Source organism: Corylus avellana, chromosome ca5 (genome assembly GCF_901000735.1).
Source record: "Corylus avellana chromosome ca5, CavTom2PMs-1.0".
NCBI lineage: Eukaryota > Viridiplantae > Streptophyta > Magnoliopsida > Fagales > Betulaceae > Corylus > Corylus avellana.
In genome coordinates, this window is record NC_081545.1 from 4153305 (window position 1) to 4170347 (window position 17043).

At 35.9% G+C, this 17043-nt stretch overlaps 4 protein-coding genes across 4 annotated transcripts; 3 read left to right on the plus strand and 1 right to left on the minus strand.

Annotated features, from left to right (window-relative positions):
* Positions 1–1601: 1601 nt before the first annotated feature.
* LOC132180957 (septum-promoting GTP-binding protein 1-like) lies at positions 1602–4899 on the plus strand. The gene is made up of 6 exons (XM_059593972.1): positions 1602–2024; positions 2228–2348; positions 2484–2580; positions 2892–2934; positions 3039–3122; positions 4281–4899. The coding sequence occupies exons 1-6, from the start codon at positions 1701–1703 to the stop codon at positions 4443–4445; spliced, it is 834 nt and encodes a 277-aa protein (XP_059449955.1). The 5' UTR covers positions 1602–1700; the 3' UTR covers positions 4446–4899.
* Positions 4900–5162: 263 nt separating this feature from the next.
* On the minus strand, positions 5163–8496 carry LOC132180959 (uncharacterized). Its single transcript, XM_059593974.1, has 3 exons — positions 8299–8496; positions 5811–5890; positions 5163–5451 (listed from the first exon to the last, which is right to left on the minus strand). Exons 1-3 carry the CDS (start codon positions 8410–8412, stop codon positions 5388–5390), a joined length of 258 nt encoding a protein of 85 aa, XP_059449957.1. The 5' UTR covers positions 8413–8496; the 3' UTR covers positions 5163–5387.
* A 1792-nt stretch (positions 8497–10288) lies between these two features.
* On the plus strand, positions 10289–12772 carry LOC132180958 (uncharacterized). Its single transcript, XM_059593973.1, has 2 exons — positions 10289–10777; positions 11646–12772. Exons 1-2 carry the CDS (start codon positions 10454–10456, stop codon positions 11826–11828), a joined length of 507 nt encoding a protein of 168 aa, XP_059449956.1. The 5' UTR covers positions 10289–10453; the 3' UTR covers positions 11829–12772.
* A 620-nt stretch (positions 12773–13392) lies between these two features.
* On the plus strand, positions 13393–16188 carry LOC132182902 (tryptophan synthase beta chain 1-like). The gene is made up of 5 exons (XM_059596269.1): positions 13393–13740; positions 13974–14330; positions 14949–15391; positions 15498–15592; positions 15884–16188. The coding sequence occupies exons 1-5, from the start codon at positions 13429–13431 to the stop codon at positions 16057–16059; spliced, it is 1383 nt and encodes a 460-aa protein (XP_059452252.1). The 5' UTR covers positions 13393–13428; the 3' UTR covers positions 16060–16188.
* Positions 16189–17043: the final 855 nt, after the last annotated feature.

Sequence of the window (17043 nt, forward strand, 5' to 3'; positions counted from 1 at the left end):
TAGTACGAGAAACTCTAGCAAAAAAAGAAGAAGTGAGTAATGCTATTTAGTAAATTTTTATGATTGCCATAGAACTTGATGATATAGCCGTGAAAATTAGCCCTTAGATAAGCACTTAAAAAGAATGAGTGGGTAATGTTATTTAGTAGACTTGCACGATTGTCTTACAACTTGATGATATAACTGTAAAAATTAACCATTAGATAAGCACTATATCATTTCAATTCTGTAAGATATTTTTTAAAAAAATATCTTATCTTCCCATTTTTGTCGTATATCGGTCTACGAAAAAACATTAAAACAAAAATTGTCCTGATTGCTATCTAAAAGGTTTACACAAAAATGGGAAGAAAATATATTTTTTAAACTAAAGAGATATAGGTTTCGGGAAATTAAATGTACAATCTAAGAAAGTCAATGATCCAAAATAGTTTCTCACCTTTTATAGTTAATATTGAATATAATAAATAGAGAGTAAGTGTGTTCATTAATTATTATTTTTTCGATTATTAGGATATAAATAAGTAGGTTGGAGAAATTTTCTTCAATTTATTGTATTATTATTATTTCTTTTGAAAGAAAATCATAGACTCTTCTATTGATCAATCAAAGTGAAATCGAGAGGACAATCATGACAAAAGCATCCGTCCAGCAAACTCTAATTTTTCCCTAATGGCCTTGACGGACAACAAGTAGCGCCACCTCAAAGGCTACACCCCCCATTGTCCCCATTAGTTTCTGCGAAATCAGAGCGGGACAGGCTTCTCAGTGTGAATTATTGAAAATCAAGCATATAGAGCAGATTGCTCCAGACAAATCAAATTAGAGATTGACTAGTAATGCTATATATATCATCCTTTTATTTACTGAAAGTTAATATGACTTTTAAAATTACCATTAAATTAAAGATGAATCATTATAGAATTTTATAATGATTAAATTAACATCTCTCTTTAAAACATGTAATTCTCCTCTCTAAGTTGTGCAGAATGCGCTCCTCCTCCTCCTAGCCACGTTAAAGCTAACTATAATGTGGACTTTAGAAAGTCCTCAACTGCGGCTATCACTGTTCTCAACCATGATCAGAGAGTAATTCTAGCAAATTCAATAGATGTGCCAATTTTAGAGCACACGCTTAATAACCAAATGGACCACTTCTCATTATCAACTCATTGCCCGTTTTCTCCATTCGAATCAATAGGAGCAAAGACTTACCGGCCACCGCTCCCTTAGCCCTTTCCTCCTTTCTATTGATTAGGAATAACAAAATCAAATAATTTCTTTCGACTTAATTTATAGAAAAACTTTATTTCCATTAAAAAAAAAAAAAAAACCTAAATGTAAAGGAAAATTTACAGAAGAAAAGCCCGACCAACCGACTTAAAAATATTAGACAGAAGCCGGCAATCGGAAGTATTAAAATCATTAGATCTTGTCCATATTACCGGTCAACCGTCCCGTAAAAGCAGTCACATTGATCGCAAAAGGTCGTTGTAACTGAACAGAAAAATTAAAAAAAAAAAACACCCAATAAAAGCATATACTAAAAATAACCAGAGACGACCCTTTTGAGATCTCTCTTATGAGAGCCATTACAATCTCATCAGCTTCCATTCCCTCAAGGAGAAGAGAGAGAGACTCAGTCCCCAGCCTGCCATCATCCATATCCATCCAACCTTCTTCCCCCATAAACCTCTCAAATGACTGAACTTTGTCGAAAAGTTGTTCAGCTCAGCCTGCGGAGGAGATTTCGTCGTCGCATGTTGATCCTCCGCCGATGGTTCCGGCGGCTGTTGGACCGGCTTCTCTTGTGCTCCCTAGGGAAACCTATCCGGTACCGCATGTTGCCGCATACCATGGTGCCGTCTCCGTCGCCTCTAGGCACTCCCGAGGCCGCCGAGTTCGCGGCGGAGGAGCATGTTGACACACCCGTGTTTCATAACCACGACGTCGACAGCTCCGACTTGGTTGCCTTGAAGATCACTCTCTTGGGTGATCGTCAAATTGGAAAGACAAGTTTTCTGGTTTGTGTTTTGTGTTTTAAGTTGTTTGTTAATGTTTTCATTTAGAGAAAAAAAAAAAAAAAAAACAAAAAAACAAAAAAATGCTTTCTGGGTGTTATAGATTTTCATCAACATAATGGGTGTGTATTTTTCTTTGGGATTTTATCTCCGCTGCCATTGATGACTCATAAGGTTTCTGGTGATCATCTTGTTAATGGTTGAAGGAGAAGTATGTAGGGAAGCATGAAGAACAGAGAGCCCAGCAGAAGAAAGAATTGAATATAGTGGATAAGACATTATTGGTTGGAGGTGCACGTATTTCTTATTGTATTTGGGAAGTAGGAGGTATGCTGGATTTCTTTCTTTCTTTCTTTTATTTTTTTATTTTCTCAACGTGAATCCATGTCTATGTGTTTCTTTTAGGCATCATTTGTTTATATATATATATAATATATCATGATTGTATATATATTCTTGCAGGTGATAAAAAAGCTTGGGATCACGTTCCTGCTGCTTGTAAGGATTCTGTTGCCATTTTGCTCATGTTTGATCTAACAAGTCGGTGTACTCTAAATAGGTGAGCCTTTTAAGTTTGGTTCTGTTTAACCGTTTTAAAACGTGCGGTTTAAAAAAATAGTAATCGGTAAAATTACGGTTCGATCTTTAAAATCATGCCTTTTTAAAAAGACAATCAAACCGTCGATACTTTCTAATGCACTCTGATTTTGTTTTAAAACCCATTTGGCTTACAAAATCGAGGGATAAATGCAATCTAAATCATCAATTTTTTACTTGTTTGCATTGATTATGAATTTGAAGGAATTTAGGGGTAAATGGATATGGTTTTCTTAAACTTGATTTTGATGAGTTTAATTTCCTTGATTGCAGCGTCATAAGGTGGCATCATCAAGAAGTGAGAAAATGGAATCAAGTATGCATATTTTTAATTTTTTTTCACAAATTCTTTGTTAGATATTTTTTGTTTGCTGATGCTCATCATGTATGTGATATTTCTTGTATGCATGATTTTTATAGACGGCAATTCTTGTTTTAATCGGAACAAAATTTGATGACTTCATCCAACTCCCCATAGATTTGCAGTGGACGATCGGAAGTCAGGTAAAAATTATAATTTGAGTTAAAAAATTCTTTCAATTCAGTCTATTAAATTAATGTCTGTGTGATAATTGCATGGTCTGAAAACAAATATAAATTTAATAAATTGATCGGAGGAATTTTCCCCTGCCCATTTTAGAGAAAAAACTTTATCCTTATTATTATTATTATTGTTTTTGTTGTTGTATTCATGGGATAATGAATTGAAATAAAGATTATAAAATTAAGAGAAGAATGGGAAGATGGTTCAGTTTGATAAGCCTTCAAATAGTTCATGATTTCTTAATTATCATCCCACTGTTCTCTTATAATTTTAAGCAATCAAATCAGTATTATTTCACCTAATATTCTCGAATACTCATTTAGATGTTAATTGTCAAGATTATGAATTATTATAGGCATTTTCTAGGGTAGAATATGAGCTAGACTAGATTTGTCAATCTTGGAGAATAGACAGACATGGATAAGGATTGAGAAGACTGCGCATTCTCATGAGTTATGAATGGATAAGGACGTTGCATCCTCCTCACGCCTAAGCAAAAAAATCACCTAGAATTGTTAGAAATTGCATTTTTATCTTATAACTATTTCACGACCCTGACTGATCTGTCAGTCTCATGAGTTGGTTAGAATTGACACATTAATATTGTGAGATAACAATGTTATTTTTAGCTGAAATGATTTGAATAATGTTAAAATTTACTTTTTATCTCACAATGCTGACATGACAGTCTCAACTAATTCTTGAATCAGTCATTATTAAAAAAAGAAAAAGAAAAAAAATTTAGGGTTTGTTGAGATTGACAGATCAGCATTATGAGATAGTGATGTGATAAAAATGCGGTTTCTAACGTTTCTCAAATGATTTTTCTGCCATGCAAACAGTGACCACTCATTTTAAGGATAGTTTTGGTTTCATAAAACTAACCAACAACTCACTTTAAGGAGACACCCAATTCAAGGAACAATGGGGCATACTGTCACCCTATTTTAAGGAGACACCATCAATCCAACCACTATTTTCAGTGATGGTAGAGGCTCTCTAACTACCTCCTTTAAGGACAACAGGGGCTCACAAACTAACCAAGTTAACCATTTTGAAGCTCATATGATCTGCATAATGTGATATGATGATTTCTAATTAATCTTATTTCTTGGCAGGCAAGAGCATTAGCAAAGGCCCTGAATGCGACCCTATTCTTTTCAAGTGCAACCTACAACATCAATGTCAATAAGATCTTCAAATTCATCACTGCAAAGCTCTTTGACCTGCCATGGACTGTGGAGAGGAATCTGACTGTGGGAGAGCCCATGATTGATTTTTAGAAGATTAATCTGTAGATATAGCAAAAAAATAAAAGAAAAGAAAAAAAAAAATCTGTCTAAATCCCAAGAAAATGACCTGGAGTCAGCATGTCACTGGATTTTTCATGGTTGTCAATCCACCTCCTGCAGCTTTGAATGTCATGGAGAAAGGCAGAGGCGGGAAGAGCCCGCATCTCCAACTATGAATAACATCTGTGTTGTTCATGTTCAGCAATTGTAGAAAGACTTCAAAGCAGAAAGAGAGAAAAAAAAAAATAGCAGAGATTTTGCATCGCTGTTTACAGAGATAGTCCATTTCTAACAGTCAACCACCTCCCTCTACCAACACAAATGTCGGAAAATACTTGTTTGATTTTTTTCTTATCAAATTTATGCCTTTAATATGTAATTACCCATGATACTCTTGTCATCAATTAAACAGCACTCAAGGAGAAACCATATTTCAATCAAGACAGATCACATCTTTCTTAGAATCATATGTTCAAAAAAAAAAAAACACGTTTAAGCATAAGACATTCAAGCAGCAGTAATCTTTTTTATTCTAAATTGTGGCCTGTGATATTTTAGATTAGCAAAAGGTTTCTTAAAGCCTGAAATTCCCACATTTGAGTTACAGGAACATTTGAAAATTGATCAATGGCAAATCTTTCATTGTTTGGCAAGGGACATTTTGTGATGCAGTATAAGCAACCAAGTAGCAATACATAAGATAAAAAAGGACAAACAGTTATGCCTGACAGATGGTATAAATTATGATCACTTTGGTAAATTTTGGGGTGCACGTAACATCTTTATTATCAAATAGAAAGCCAAAATCTTAGTGTCACTCCAACTTCATGTAAGGCTTATATTTGATAGACAAGAAAACTGGAAGTTTGGAAATTATAAAACTGCACCTAAAACTAAAATTGTCTTGAAGGCTTTCTGCATAAGTAGCTTCACTCAAGTTTCACCTGTCTTCGGGGGATCCAACTGCAAATAGGTATATGGCTCCGTCGGCTCCTCCCTGCACCACCACAAACACTGTTCACATAATCGTGGCATTAACATAAATCTAAAGATTTTGCTGAATGCACTTCCACAAACATAACAATAACCTTCAGATCAATGTGCCACCATAACAGGCCTCAACTTGTGGAGTGCTGAAAATAGAAAATCGTGGCCACAAGAGCAGCTCTAAAGAGCCATCTTTCTTTTTTCTTTTTTAGCCATCTTTCATCAACTAAATTGAGGGCATTTATGAGATATGTTTAGCATTTAATGGTTCGTATTTAAATGTGAATAGATTCCATGGATCTATTCATACATAGTTGAGTATACATTTAAAAGAATAGATTGGAACTGCATACTAAACATCAACCATACCCAGGTTTAGAACGCATGCATTGCCAGAAGAGCTTGAAGGGTCCTGGAACTGTCTTAAATGGGTTTCCCTCAAAACATGCCTACAAAACAAACCAATGTTAATTGAACCCAAGACGAGTAAAGGCAAATCTCCCATTTCTTAAACCACGCATGAAAGGAAACTGGAAGAAAGAAACAGTCAACAACCCTTTTTACATGACTTTTCCATTAGCTGCACATTGCAGGGGGACAAGGAGAGATTCTAATTAACTAAAAACAATAAATAAGATTGATTCTTTTCCTCCATACAAACATCAACCCAGAAAAATCAACTATGCACTTAAAAAAAAAATACAATATGCATGTCCTACCAAATCTCCATTACAATTGAAAATTTCACCTAAATCAACTCAAAGATGATCATTTTCTGAAGAAATCAATTATGCTACTGAGTGAAACGCAAATGACCTGTAAAACCACAAATTCAAGATAAATCCTCTGACCAAAAAGCTTATGTTTCACCACCCTCTCGCAATTCATCCTCTAAAATCCCTTGCCCTCTACCAGCGCAATGGATTCTCCATGTTAAAATGTAATGGCCACTTATTACATGTTCCATGCTATATTTGCTCTTAATGTTATTTTCTATTTAAGTTTTTCTTCTTCTTCTTTTGGTTGCTTGAGTAAAGAGTGTTCATTTTTGCTTCTAAATTAAAAAGAGCGGCACTTCACAATATAGTTTGGCAGGTAAGAATACCGAAGCAAGTTCAATTTCAAAATGTTGATAGGTAATGAAAGGGTTCTCAACTAAAAAAAAAAAGGCATTCCCATCCATTCTCACTCCCACACCAAAAAATTCCAACTTAAATCAAGCACAAACATGAAACCTTGATGTGATAGAAGTGGATTGAAGAAAGGTACAAGGACATCAAAGGAAGACGAAAAGCTAATAGCTTCTGTTACTATGTATGGCAGGTAAGATATTCAGTGGAAAGGCCTGTTTTTAGCTCTTGAAATGGTGGATTGGAACAATCTTTAATTTGGTTTTCTTAATCTATCTCCAACATTAGTTCTTGACTTATTTGCTTCTGTCTCATAAAGCTACTAGTGCCTCTGTTGCTGTTCGCCCAAATATAAAATTTTCTTCAATGAAGGACGGTTTTCATTTTCTTATTGTTGTCATTGCTGTTGCATATGTTATCATCATTCTTCATCTTCTTCCCTGTCAAAATTCTTCAACAATTTCTGTAACAGTCAAAATTGAATGACCTCCTTTGTTCTTTAACTCCAGTATTATCACCTATTATTTCACTCCTCATTACACTTCCAAGTTCACAATATATTCTCATTGGTGAAAATATACATGTATCTTCATCTTCTTCCCTGTCAAAATTCTTCTTCAATTTCTATAACAGTCAAAATTGAATGACCGCCTTTGTTCTTTAGCTCCAGTATTATTACCTATTATTTCACTCCTCCTCATTGCACTTCCGAGTCCATAATATGTTCTCATTGGTGCAAATATATATAACCTCTCTTCTAAATCCAACAACTACCCAAGTAATTGATAGCTCACAATCATCCACACGACCATCCTCAATTGAGTTCTCCTCCGTCACCAAAGATATTGAAATGGCAACTAGGACAACTATTGTTGTGGACGCTAGTGTTACATCCTTAGAAGCATGTAAAGAAACCAATGGGAATTTTTGGACAGAGCCCCTATGAGTAGTGATATAAGGAGGACTAGAGTTCTCCTAGAATCTTCCTAAATATAATGTGGCTTTTAAAATTACCAACAGATAGAAATTCAATAATGACCATCTCAAATTCAATGGTGATTTTAAAAGCAACATTATATTTGGTAGGACTCTAGTCTTCTTTATATCATTACTCGAGCCCCAATGAAAAAAGCAGACCAAAGAGACCAAAGAAGGACAAATAGTTCTCCTCTAAATCCAAACCCACAAGCCAGTGTTTTATACTGTTTATGTCTTTCTTTTTCTTTATTTGGCCGGGGGGTAAAGAGAGCTTATTTTAGCTCCTAAACCAAAAAAAAAAAAAAAAAAAAAAAAGGATGGCACTTCATTATACTAATTTGGCAGGCTAGAATCCAAAAGTGAGTTCAATTTCATTGATTTGATAGGTAAGCAAAGAGTTTTCAACTAAAACAAATAACCAAAAGGGCCATCCCCTCTATCATACACACAAATTCCCACTAAAATAAGCACAAACATAAGCCCCAATTAAAACCCACAAACCCTCAACTTCCCAAGAGTACCCAACACCCCCATTCACACACCAGATCCCTATAAATGTATAATCAAATTAACCAAGACAAACCCAAGTAAAAGACTGAACTTTAAAGATTACTATCACCAGAACCAGATAATATAAATACAAGCACTTATAAGGTGTAGCATTTTAGCAGATCAGTAAGTGAATAGCTGAAAAAATTGACAAAAGTGTACGCAATGGGAGGGTTTTGGTTTAAGAGTATGAGGATTACTTGGATGACATCCTCGGCTCTGTCATTGCATCTATGGGCCTTTGGCTGACGGTGCGCCTCCTCTGGCGTCCCCCATGGGCTCTCTCTCCTCGGCACCGGCCTTGTCTCGCCCATTTCTCTTCCTCTCTCTGATCCTCCAAAAGAGTCACAGAGAGGGAATTGGCAACAGTTTTTGTCTTTCGAGCCTTTCTCCAAGACGACACCGCTTTTGGCTTTACACGTGTTTTCTTGCCCTTTTCAAGTTATTTTATTTTACCAGATAGATTTCCTTCATTTCTAGTCATCATTTTTATTTTTTAATCTGAGTATTTTATATTTTATTATTTCTTACAAATTCTTAATTTGTAACAAATATAAAATTAATAAATATAATAATTATGGAGTCAATAACTATGATAAATACTAAAATTATAAAATAGGACTAATTTAATTTAAAAGCAATAATTAAATGATAAGATACTCTATACATTATAAATATTATATAACTTATTTACTGTTCAGCAACATTAAATCGTTGGGTTCACAGAGAAATTAGTTTAATCTTGATTCTTAGATATTATCTTAAAAATTAAAGCAATACTACAAGCTTAACTCTTATTCAATATTTATTAAAAAAATAGTTATAAATCCAATGGTTTATGGGTACTCCACATTAGTCCAACTGTATAGAAGTTATATGAGAGTTAAACTTTTAGATTTATTCTAGAAATAAAAGTGATGTATCTAGATATACCATTTACTAGAGGCTCTCTTGAGTCCTGCAAGACTTACTTAAGCTAGCAAGGCTTAGTTTAGCCTAATAAAGCCCGTTACTTCTTGGATTATGATCGACGAATCATTCCTTCATCGAGGGAGTTATTAATCGATGATCACCTATTTGATAGACATGTAGTGAGAGGACATAAAAAGAAAGATATCCAATCATTTATGATTTTGCATATTTAAACTCAATTGAAGCATCTCTTGGAAAAAAAAAACAATTTATGAGTAAATGCCGCCTTTCTATCGGTCCATTTACCTTTGGCCATTGCCAGTCAAATTACCATGTCCATATTGGTTGAAGTCCTATAAATGAAGGTAATGGTCCCTACGTTGAGGTATGCTTATCTTTTTCCTATACTCTCTTATCATTAGGTTTTCTTTAGAATACTTCATTGAGTTAAGCGTTCTAGTGTTTTATACTCACACTTTCGACAAGTCATCTTTGCCTACTTTGTTGTCTTAATAAGTCTCATTAAGTAGACTACCGATGTGCCATCAACTATAAAAACAATATCTATAATTTTATGCTTATCTCTTTCCTATACTCTCTTATCATTGGGTTTTATTTAGAATACTTTATTGAGTTAAGCGTTCAAGTGTTTTCTGCTTGCACTTCCGACAAGTCATCTTTGCCTAGTTTGTTGTCTTAATAAGTCTCATTAACTAGACTACCGATGTGCCATCAACTATAAAAAAACAGTATCTATAATTTTTATATTACAATAATGATATGTTCATATTTTTAAAAGATACTAGACAAGGCAAATTCGATTCAAGAAGTTGATTCCATAAATACAACCCTTTGATCAGCTAATGGAGCCAAATTGTCATGATATAAAATTTAAGGGTTAAATATGAATTTGATTCATATTGTTTTATCACTTTATCAAAAAGTTTTTTTTTTATTTTCAAAAACACCTTTATTAAAATGAGTTTTCTGCCTATGATCACTTTGGCAAAAATTTTAAAAATTTTATATTTGGTGACAAATGGACGGATGGATAGTGATAATCATAACATCGGTATAAGGTGTATTATAATATTATTATATTATTAAAAAAAATTTTGAACAATAATTTTATAAAATATACTACCGTGAGTGACTATTCACTCATGCCGATGTTATGATTATCACTGTTCTAAATTTGCCACTCTTAAAATTTTAAGTAGTTCTTTAATATAATAATAATAATAAACAACCCAAATTGGCCGGTGAATTCCACTTTTCCTTCCTATTCTTCTTCTTCTTGTAGCCTACTCGGAGCCCATATAAATATCAGTCCCCGTTGAATTTTCAACGTTCCAGATCCCCATTTTGCTCTCTCTCTCTCTCTCTCTCTCTCTCTCTCAGACAAGCACAAACACAAGCAATCTCCAGAACAAAATCATCAAAATGGGAGCTTTACTGAAGCTCACAGACGCCGTGCTCTTTCTCTTCTTTCTGGTGATCGCACTCGCAGCGCCGCTGATAGACGCGCAGACGTGTCTTCCTCTCAGCTTGTTCCCGCAAGTGATCGTCGACCTCAAGAACTGGTACTCCCACGAGTACGGCGACTATCTTGTGGCGGAGAAGCCCCATTTCTTCGTGGGGATTGTGTGGCTCGAGCTTCTCTTTCAGTGGCCACTCGCGTTGCTCAATTTGTATGGGATTCTCGGTGGGAAGCCTTGGTTTGATACCACGTGCCTGCTCTATGGGGCCTCTTGCTTCACCTCCATGGTAATCCCCACCCCCCCCCCCCCTCTCTCTCTCTCTCTTATGCTTTGTTGGGTTCCATCCATTCCATAGTAAAATCAATTTTTTTACCATTATGATTGGTTTTAGGTCCCAGATTCAGCTGATGATAATTCTTTTTGGTATTGGTGAAATGGGTTTGTTGCAAATTTTCCAATAAATCAGCCTGTCTAAAACAATCTGCGAAACTCGTAATCTTGCTAGTTTTATCTGATATAAGCTGTCGACTAAATCCTACCAAAATGGTGAACTAGCTTGAAAAAACACAGATCTGATGCATTGAGCAACGGCGGCTGCATAGTTGGATCCCATCCATCCATCATATGATGATAATTTGTCTTGGTTAGTTGCACTTAAGTTCTTAACCCATCAACTTTACATCTGCCAAAAAAACCCCTCCTGTTTGGTCTAAAAAACGCACGTGCATGACACATGATCAAGATTCTATCTGATTTAAAGAGCTGGCCTAAAGGAAGTTTTTTTTTTTTTTTCATAAATGATAGTTTAAGGCAGATGGTAGTTCGTGCTAAGAAAAATGTATAAATGAGTGATAGTTGAAGGGGTTAAGTTTAATTAACTTTTTGTGTACTTATAATTTATCATTTTAAGGGTTCATTCAGGATGAAAACTAGATTAGTGAAGCTGCAAGTATTGTGGTCAGTAGCAGAGTAGGATATGTCGCATAAACTCCTAAACTTTCTTGCCTAACCTTTCTATAAATTGTAATGGGAATTGTTTGTTTGGTAAATGTGTAGGTCTGCTGGCTTCCACACCAAAGTAGACTTTGTCACATTGGTAGAAATCCACTTTAGATTATTGATCTCTTTCTTCTGTGCATTTGTCTAAATTTCAGGTTACAATATTATCAGAACTAATGGGGTCTGGAAAGGCATCTGATAAGCTGTTGATGATGTACTTCCCTTTCTTGGGTCTAGGTGTTTTAGCCATTCTGCGTGGGCTGCTGCCACACTCTGGCAAGACCACTTCTTCAGCCATTGGCAAGAGACCTCTGTTGGGCAGGAAAAAGAGGGTTTGAGATACAACTAAGCTGCTCAAATTTTGTAACTTTGAGTGGGTTTGAAATCATTTTGGTGACTTCCTGATTTAGTCTTGATGTGTTTTGAAGGTTTTGATGTAGTGGTGGAACCCCTAACCAAGATATGGTGTTATTTTTAACTGGTTTGATTGTCATCCATTTTCGATTAATGAGTAAAAGGAATTTGTATGGTTGGACTTAGAGATGGTTTCTCTTAAGCTTGACCCTGGAGCTTATTGCTGTTATTCTCCCAAATTGTTTGTGTAAATTTCGTGTCTACCTTATTAGAAATGGTATTTGGATTCTCTGTGCAATGTATCCCTTCACCACTCTGTTAATTTCATTGAAGATGAAAGATCCCTTAATTACAGAAAGGCAGGCTTTACTTTATATGAAGAAAAGAACAAAAGGATCATGTGATTGTTAAAGCAGATGGCTAGCATGACTGGCAGAGTCTCAAAGCATGTGGCTTTCTATAGATTGTTGGTATCAGTGGATTTGTGTGAGAGATTAAGATATTTAATTGGCCACTGGGGGAACACAGGACCTTAATTCTTGAAGGTGCATGGAAAAGCTAGACTTCCCCATTATATTAGAAGATCGGGCAAACGGTTGTGTGAAGTTTTACAGGTCTTACCATTGTTCTCTTGGCATGCATGTATAGCAGCTCTGTTCCAAGATATCTTTTTGGCATTATACTTCCAAAGATTCATCAGGTACAACTAGGGATGTAATTGAGCCAAGTATTGACCATTTGAATTGAGCTTGGTAAAACCGTGTAGATGATTGAACTTGGCTCGGCAGAACCTATCGCGTACTACTGACTACAGTTTAGAAAGGTTGAGTATACACGTGTAAGTGTAGACATGTTTTGAGTCTTACATTGGAAATATGTCATGAGTGTGAGTGATTAATAATAAAGCATAGTTGAGTTTAAACGTTTATGCATTTGGGTTGAGTGGTATTTCAGCATGCTTTTATAATGGTCGTATTAAAAGACTTCTAAGACATCAACCTCGGTAACAAGTGGTTCATACAATGCTTAAAAAGTGGTTCATATAATGATGCGGCATGAGTAATGCTAGATGTGAAGTAGTTTTTAAATACTGTAATAGATTAAAATTTAATAATAATTATCTCAAATTTAATAGTGTTTTTAAAAGTTATATCACATTTGAGAAGATACAAGGAGGATTCCTCTTTTTAGCATTACTCGATTTGACATAATGTATATTGTTATACGCAATAAAACGAAATCTAAACGATAAAATGAGTGAAATGAATAAGCATTCCATTTGGGACAAAAAGCCATTATTTGCGAAAAGAGAAAAGCTTGGATCCATACTATTTATTTGTCTATTTATGGTAGTGTTTTAATGTACCAACCATCATCCAAAATCAACACTCTTGTACAAAATAAATCAGATTTCTTTCCTAATTTTTCTCAATGGGTGCCTCTCACCAACCTCTAATAAACACAATTATCAGGTCCTAAGTCCTATTAAAGACCAAAAAACGGATACCCAACAAAGCACCAAATTTTCTGTCTTTTGCTAATCACGTTGTTTGTCTCCCTCTCTCTCTCTCTGTTTTTCTCAACATGGCCATTTCCACATACCATGCTACGTCTCTTCCCAAAACCTGTCTCCCTTCCTTCACCACCCTCAAAGTCCCATCAAAACCCAAGAATCTCCATCTGGGTTGCCCCGAATCCAAGCGCTCATCCATCTCTTGCAGTTCTACCGTATGTAACATCAATAGCAGAGAAAACGATTTTACAACTTTGCAGAGACCGGACTCCGTCGGTCGGTTCGGACAATTTGGCGGAAAGTACGTCCCTGAAACCCTCTTACCCGCTCTTACCGAGCTTGAGAAAGCTTTCCATTCCCTCGCAGACGATGAAGATTTCCAGGTTCGTTATAATTAAATTTTAGCAATGAATTTTGTTTGGGTGTTTCTGAATATATGGAAAACGTTCTGTTACGTATGTGTGTGGTGGGAATCAATTTTGCTGAGCGGCTTGATTACATGAATATTGCATGTAATATGTGTGTGGGTTTAAAGCTGTCAATTCCATTATCATTGTTCTTGTTGTTCATATATTTTTCATAATTTTCATTTATGTAAATTTTTTGGTCATTGTAGAAAGAACTGGATGGAATTTTGAAAGACTATGTTGGACGTGAAAGCCCTCTTTATTTTGCTGAGCGGCTTACAGAGCATTATAGACGTCCAAATGGAGAGGGTCCTCATTTATATCTGAAGAGGGAAGATCTTAACCACACTGGATCTCACAAAATTAACAATGCTATTGGTCAAGCATTGCTCGCCAAGCGTTTGGGGAAAAAGCGCATAATTGCTGAGACAGGAGCTGGTCAGCATGGAGTTGCAACTGCTACTGTATGTGCTCGATTTGGTTTGCAGTGTGTTGTCTACATGGGTGCCCAAGACATGGAAAGGCAAGCCCTTAATGTGTTTAGAATGCGGCTTCTGGGTGCTGAGGTTTGATTCTTTTCTTGTCCTCAGAAGAATTTGTTTAGTTTTCCTTCATAAATACTGGGAAAAATTGAACACAAGTGTTCATATTTCATTTATTTTCTCACAAAACTTGTCAGATTTTGTTACTACTAGTTGAGGTGAGGGGATAGATAACATAGAGAAGAATTTTAGCAATTTGACTAGCAAGACTACATGAATGCATTTTGTAGGTTCCCTTTATGAAGAAAGGTCAATTGGTTCACAAACCCTGTACTGAACTCTATAACTTGCTTTAGCAAACTCAATTTAGAATACCATTGAGGGCATATATTGGAATCAAAAGTATTCATTCATCATATCAGAAATTGAGGGCTTTTGATTGGTTCTTTTTTGGGTCAACCCCAACAAACTTCACCCACTAAGCAAGCTTAGTGAGAGCATGATCAACGGATATGACACTAGTGCCTTCTTATTTTTTTTTTTCAGTTGTATCTCTCATCATCTCATTTACATTAGGTTCCCTCGGTTTAGGGTTTTTGTAAAATTCGTAACTTGTTAACTAACCTAAGACATGCTGATTTAGGTGGAAACACATATGGCTGATGTTTTGAATAAGAATTTTTAACTCTTGTTCTGATGCAGGTTAGAGGAGTCCACTCCGGGACAGCAACTCTTAAGGATGCTACATCAGAGGCTATAAGAGATTGGGTATCTAATGTAGAGTCAACACACTATATCTTGGGTTCTGTTGCAGGGCCACATCCATATCCCATGATGGTCAGAGAATTCCATGCAATAATTGGGAAAGAAACAAGAAGACAGGCATTGGAGAAATGGGGTGGGAAGCCAGATGTGCTCGTTGCCTGTGTTGGTGGAGGTTCTAATGCCATGGGACTCTTCCATGAGTTTGTCAGAGATTCAGATGTCAGGTTGGTTGGCGTCGAGGCTGCAGGTCATGGATTAAACAGCGGCAAGCACGCCGCGACCTTGACGTTAGGGGAAGTTGGAGTATTGCATGGGGCCATGAGCTATTTGTTGCAGGATGATGAAGGACAAATAATTGAGCCTCATTCGATTAGTGCAGGGTAAGAAACAAGCCCAAAATCCTCCTTTCTTATTGTCATGCACTGTAATTGCCTCTTTACTATCTTGTTTACTCAAATTGATTTTCTTCATCATGATCAAATATAGCTTGGATTATCCTGGCGTTGGACCAGAGCATAGTTTTCTAAAAGAGAGAGGGCGTGCTGAATACCATAGCGCCACCGATGAGGAGGCTCTAGAAGGTAAGGTCTTTGACATTGTTGCTACTCATAGTGTGCTTGCATACCTGCTGGCATAGTTAAATCTGTTCATTGAAGAATGAATATGCTCAATTTGAGGCTTTTCAAACTTGGATCATAGAAATTATAAATGATTCATTCACCAAATCAAAGGATCTCCCTGGTTATATGCTCTTTAGGCCTGTTATGAATGTAATTTGGCATGTAATCCTACTGGTTCAGTGAAGTTGGCAGGCAATGAGTTTTCCTGTTTGTTTGCAATATTCAGTGACATTTGTATCATTTCTGATGCAGCCTTCAAGAGAGTGTCTAGATTGGAGGGCATAATTCCAGCTCTAGAGACATCACATGCACTGGCTTACCTAGAGAAGCTTTGCCCTTCTTTACCAGACAAAACAAAGGTTGTCGTTAGCTGCAGTGGCAGGGGTGACAAGGATGTTCACACAGCCATTCAACATTTGCAAGTTTAAAATTACCTCTTTTGTTCTGCGATTTCTGGAGAGATGGGTTAATGAAGTTTGGTTTATTTTGATGTCTCCCTTCATATCACCAGGAAAAAGCAGTGTGCTAATGAAGAAGCCTTCTTGAACCTTTCTTTACTTGTCTTGAATTGAAAAAAACTGTCACCTATTCATTTCACCTCATGGTTTTTAGGAAATCTGAGCAAATATAAACCACATTTAAGCTCTATCTAGTCGATCTTCCCTTTTTTTTTTTTTTTTTCTAATCAAATGCGGGAAAAGGTTATAAGGGATAGTCGATCTTCCCTTGATTCTTAAGTAATAGGTTTTGAAGTTTTCCATACTCTCTGAAAGTTGTTCATCTCCACATGTACTAAATTTGAGAACCGAAAGTTTGAGATTGAATAGCTAAATATGTCTATAATTTTGCATATATGATCGTGAGTTGGAGGGCCATGATTTGTAAAGAGCCAGAGTGCTACATTTGATAGGGTTGATAAATTTTTACATAATCGGCAAATTTGACACAAATAATGTTATACCCATTAGGAGTTGATAATTTTTTATATGATCGACAAATTTGACATGAATTATGTCATTCCCATCTTGAATTTTTGCATGATTAGCGAATTTGACATGAATTATGTCATTCCCATCACGAATTTTTGCATGATTGGCGAATTTGACACGAATTATGTCATACCCATCAGAAATAGTACAAATAAGAGCATTCTCCTCAATAGAAATAACATCCTTCACTAAATCCGGCAAACTATCATTCAAAGGAGGATGAGAAGTGGAAATTTTTTTGATGAAATGGTCCACTAGAAAAGCACCAATATTATCTCTACAACAAATAAAAAAACCATCTGAAGATTTTAAACTTGAAATGAAATTGTAGCTACGACGATACGCAGTAGAAGCATGGAAAAATTTGGTGTTGAGATTGATACAAGTGAGCCATAACTCTCTTGACTTTTGCTTTCACATCTC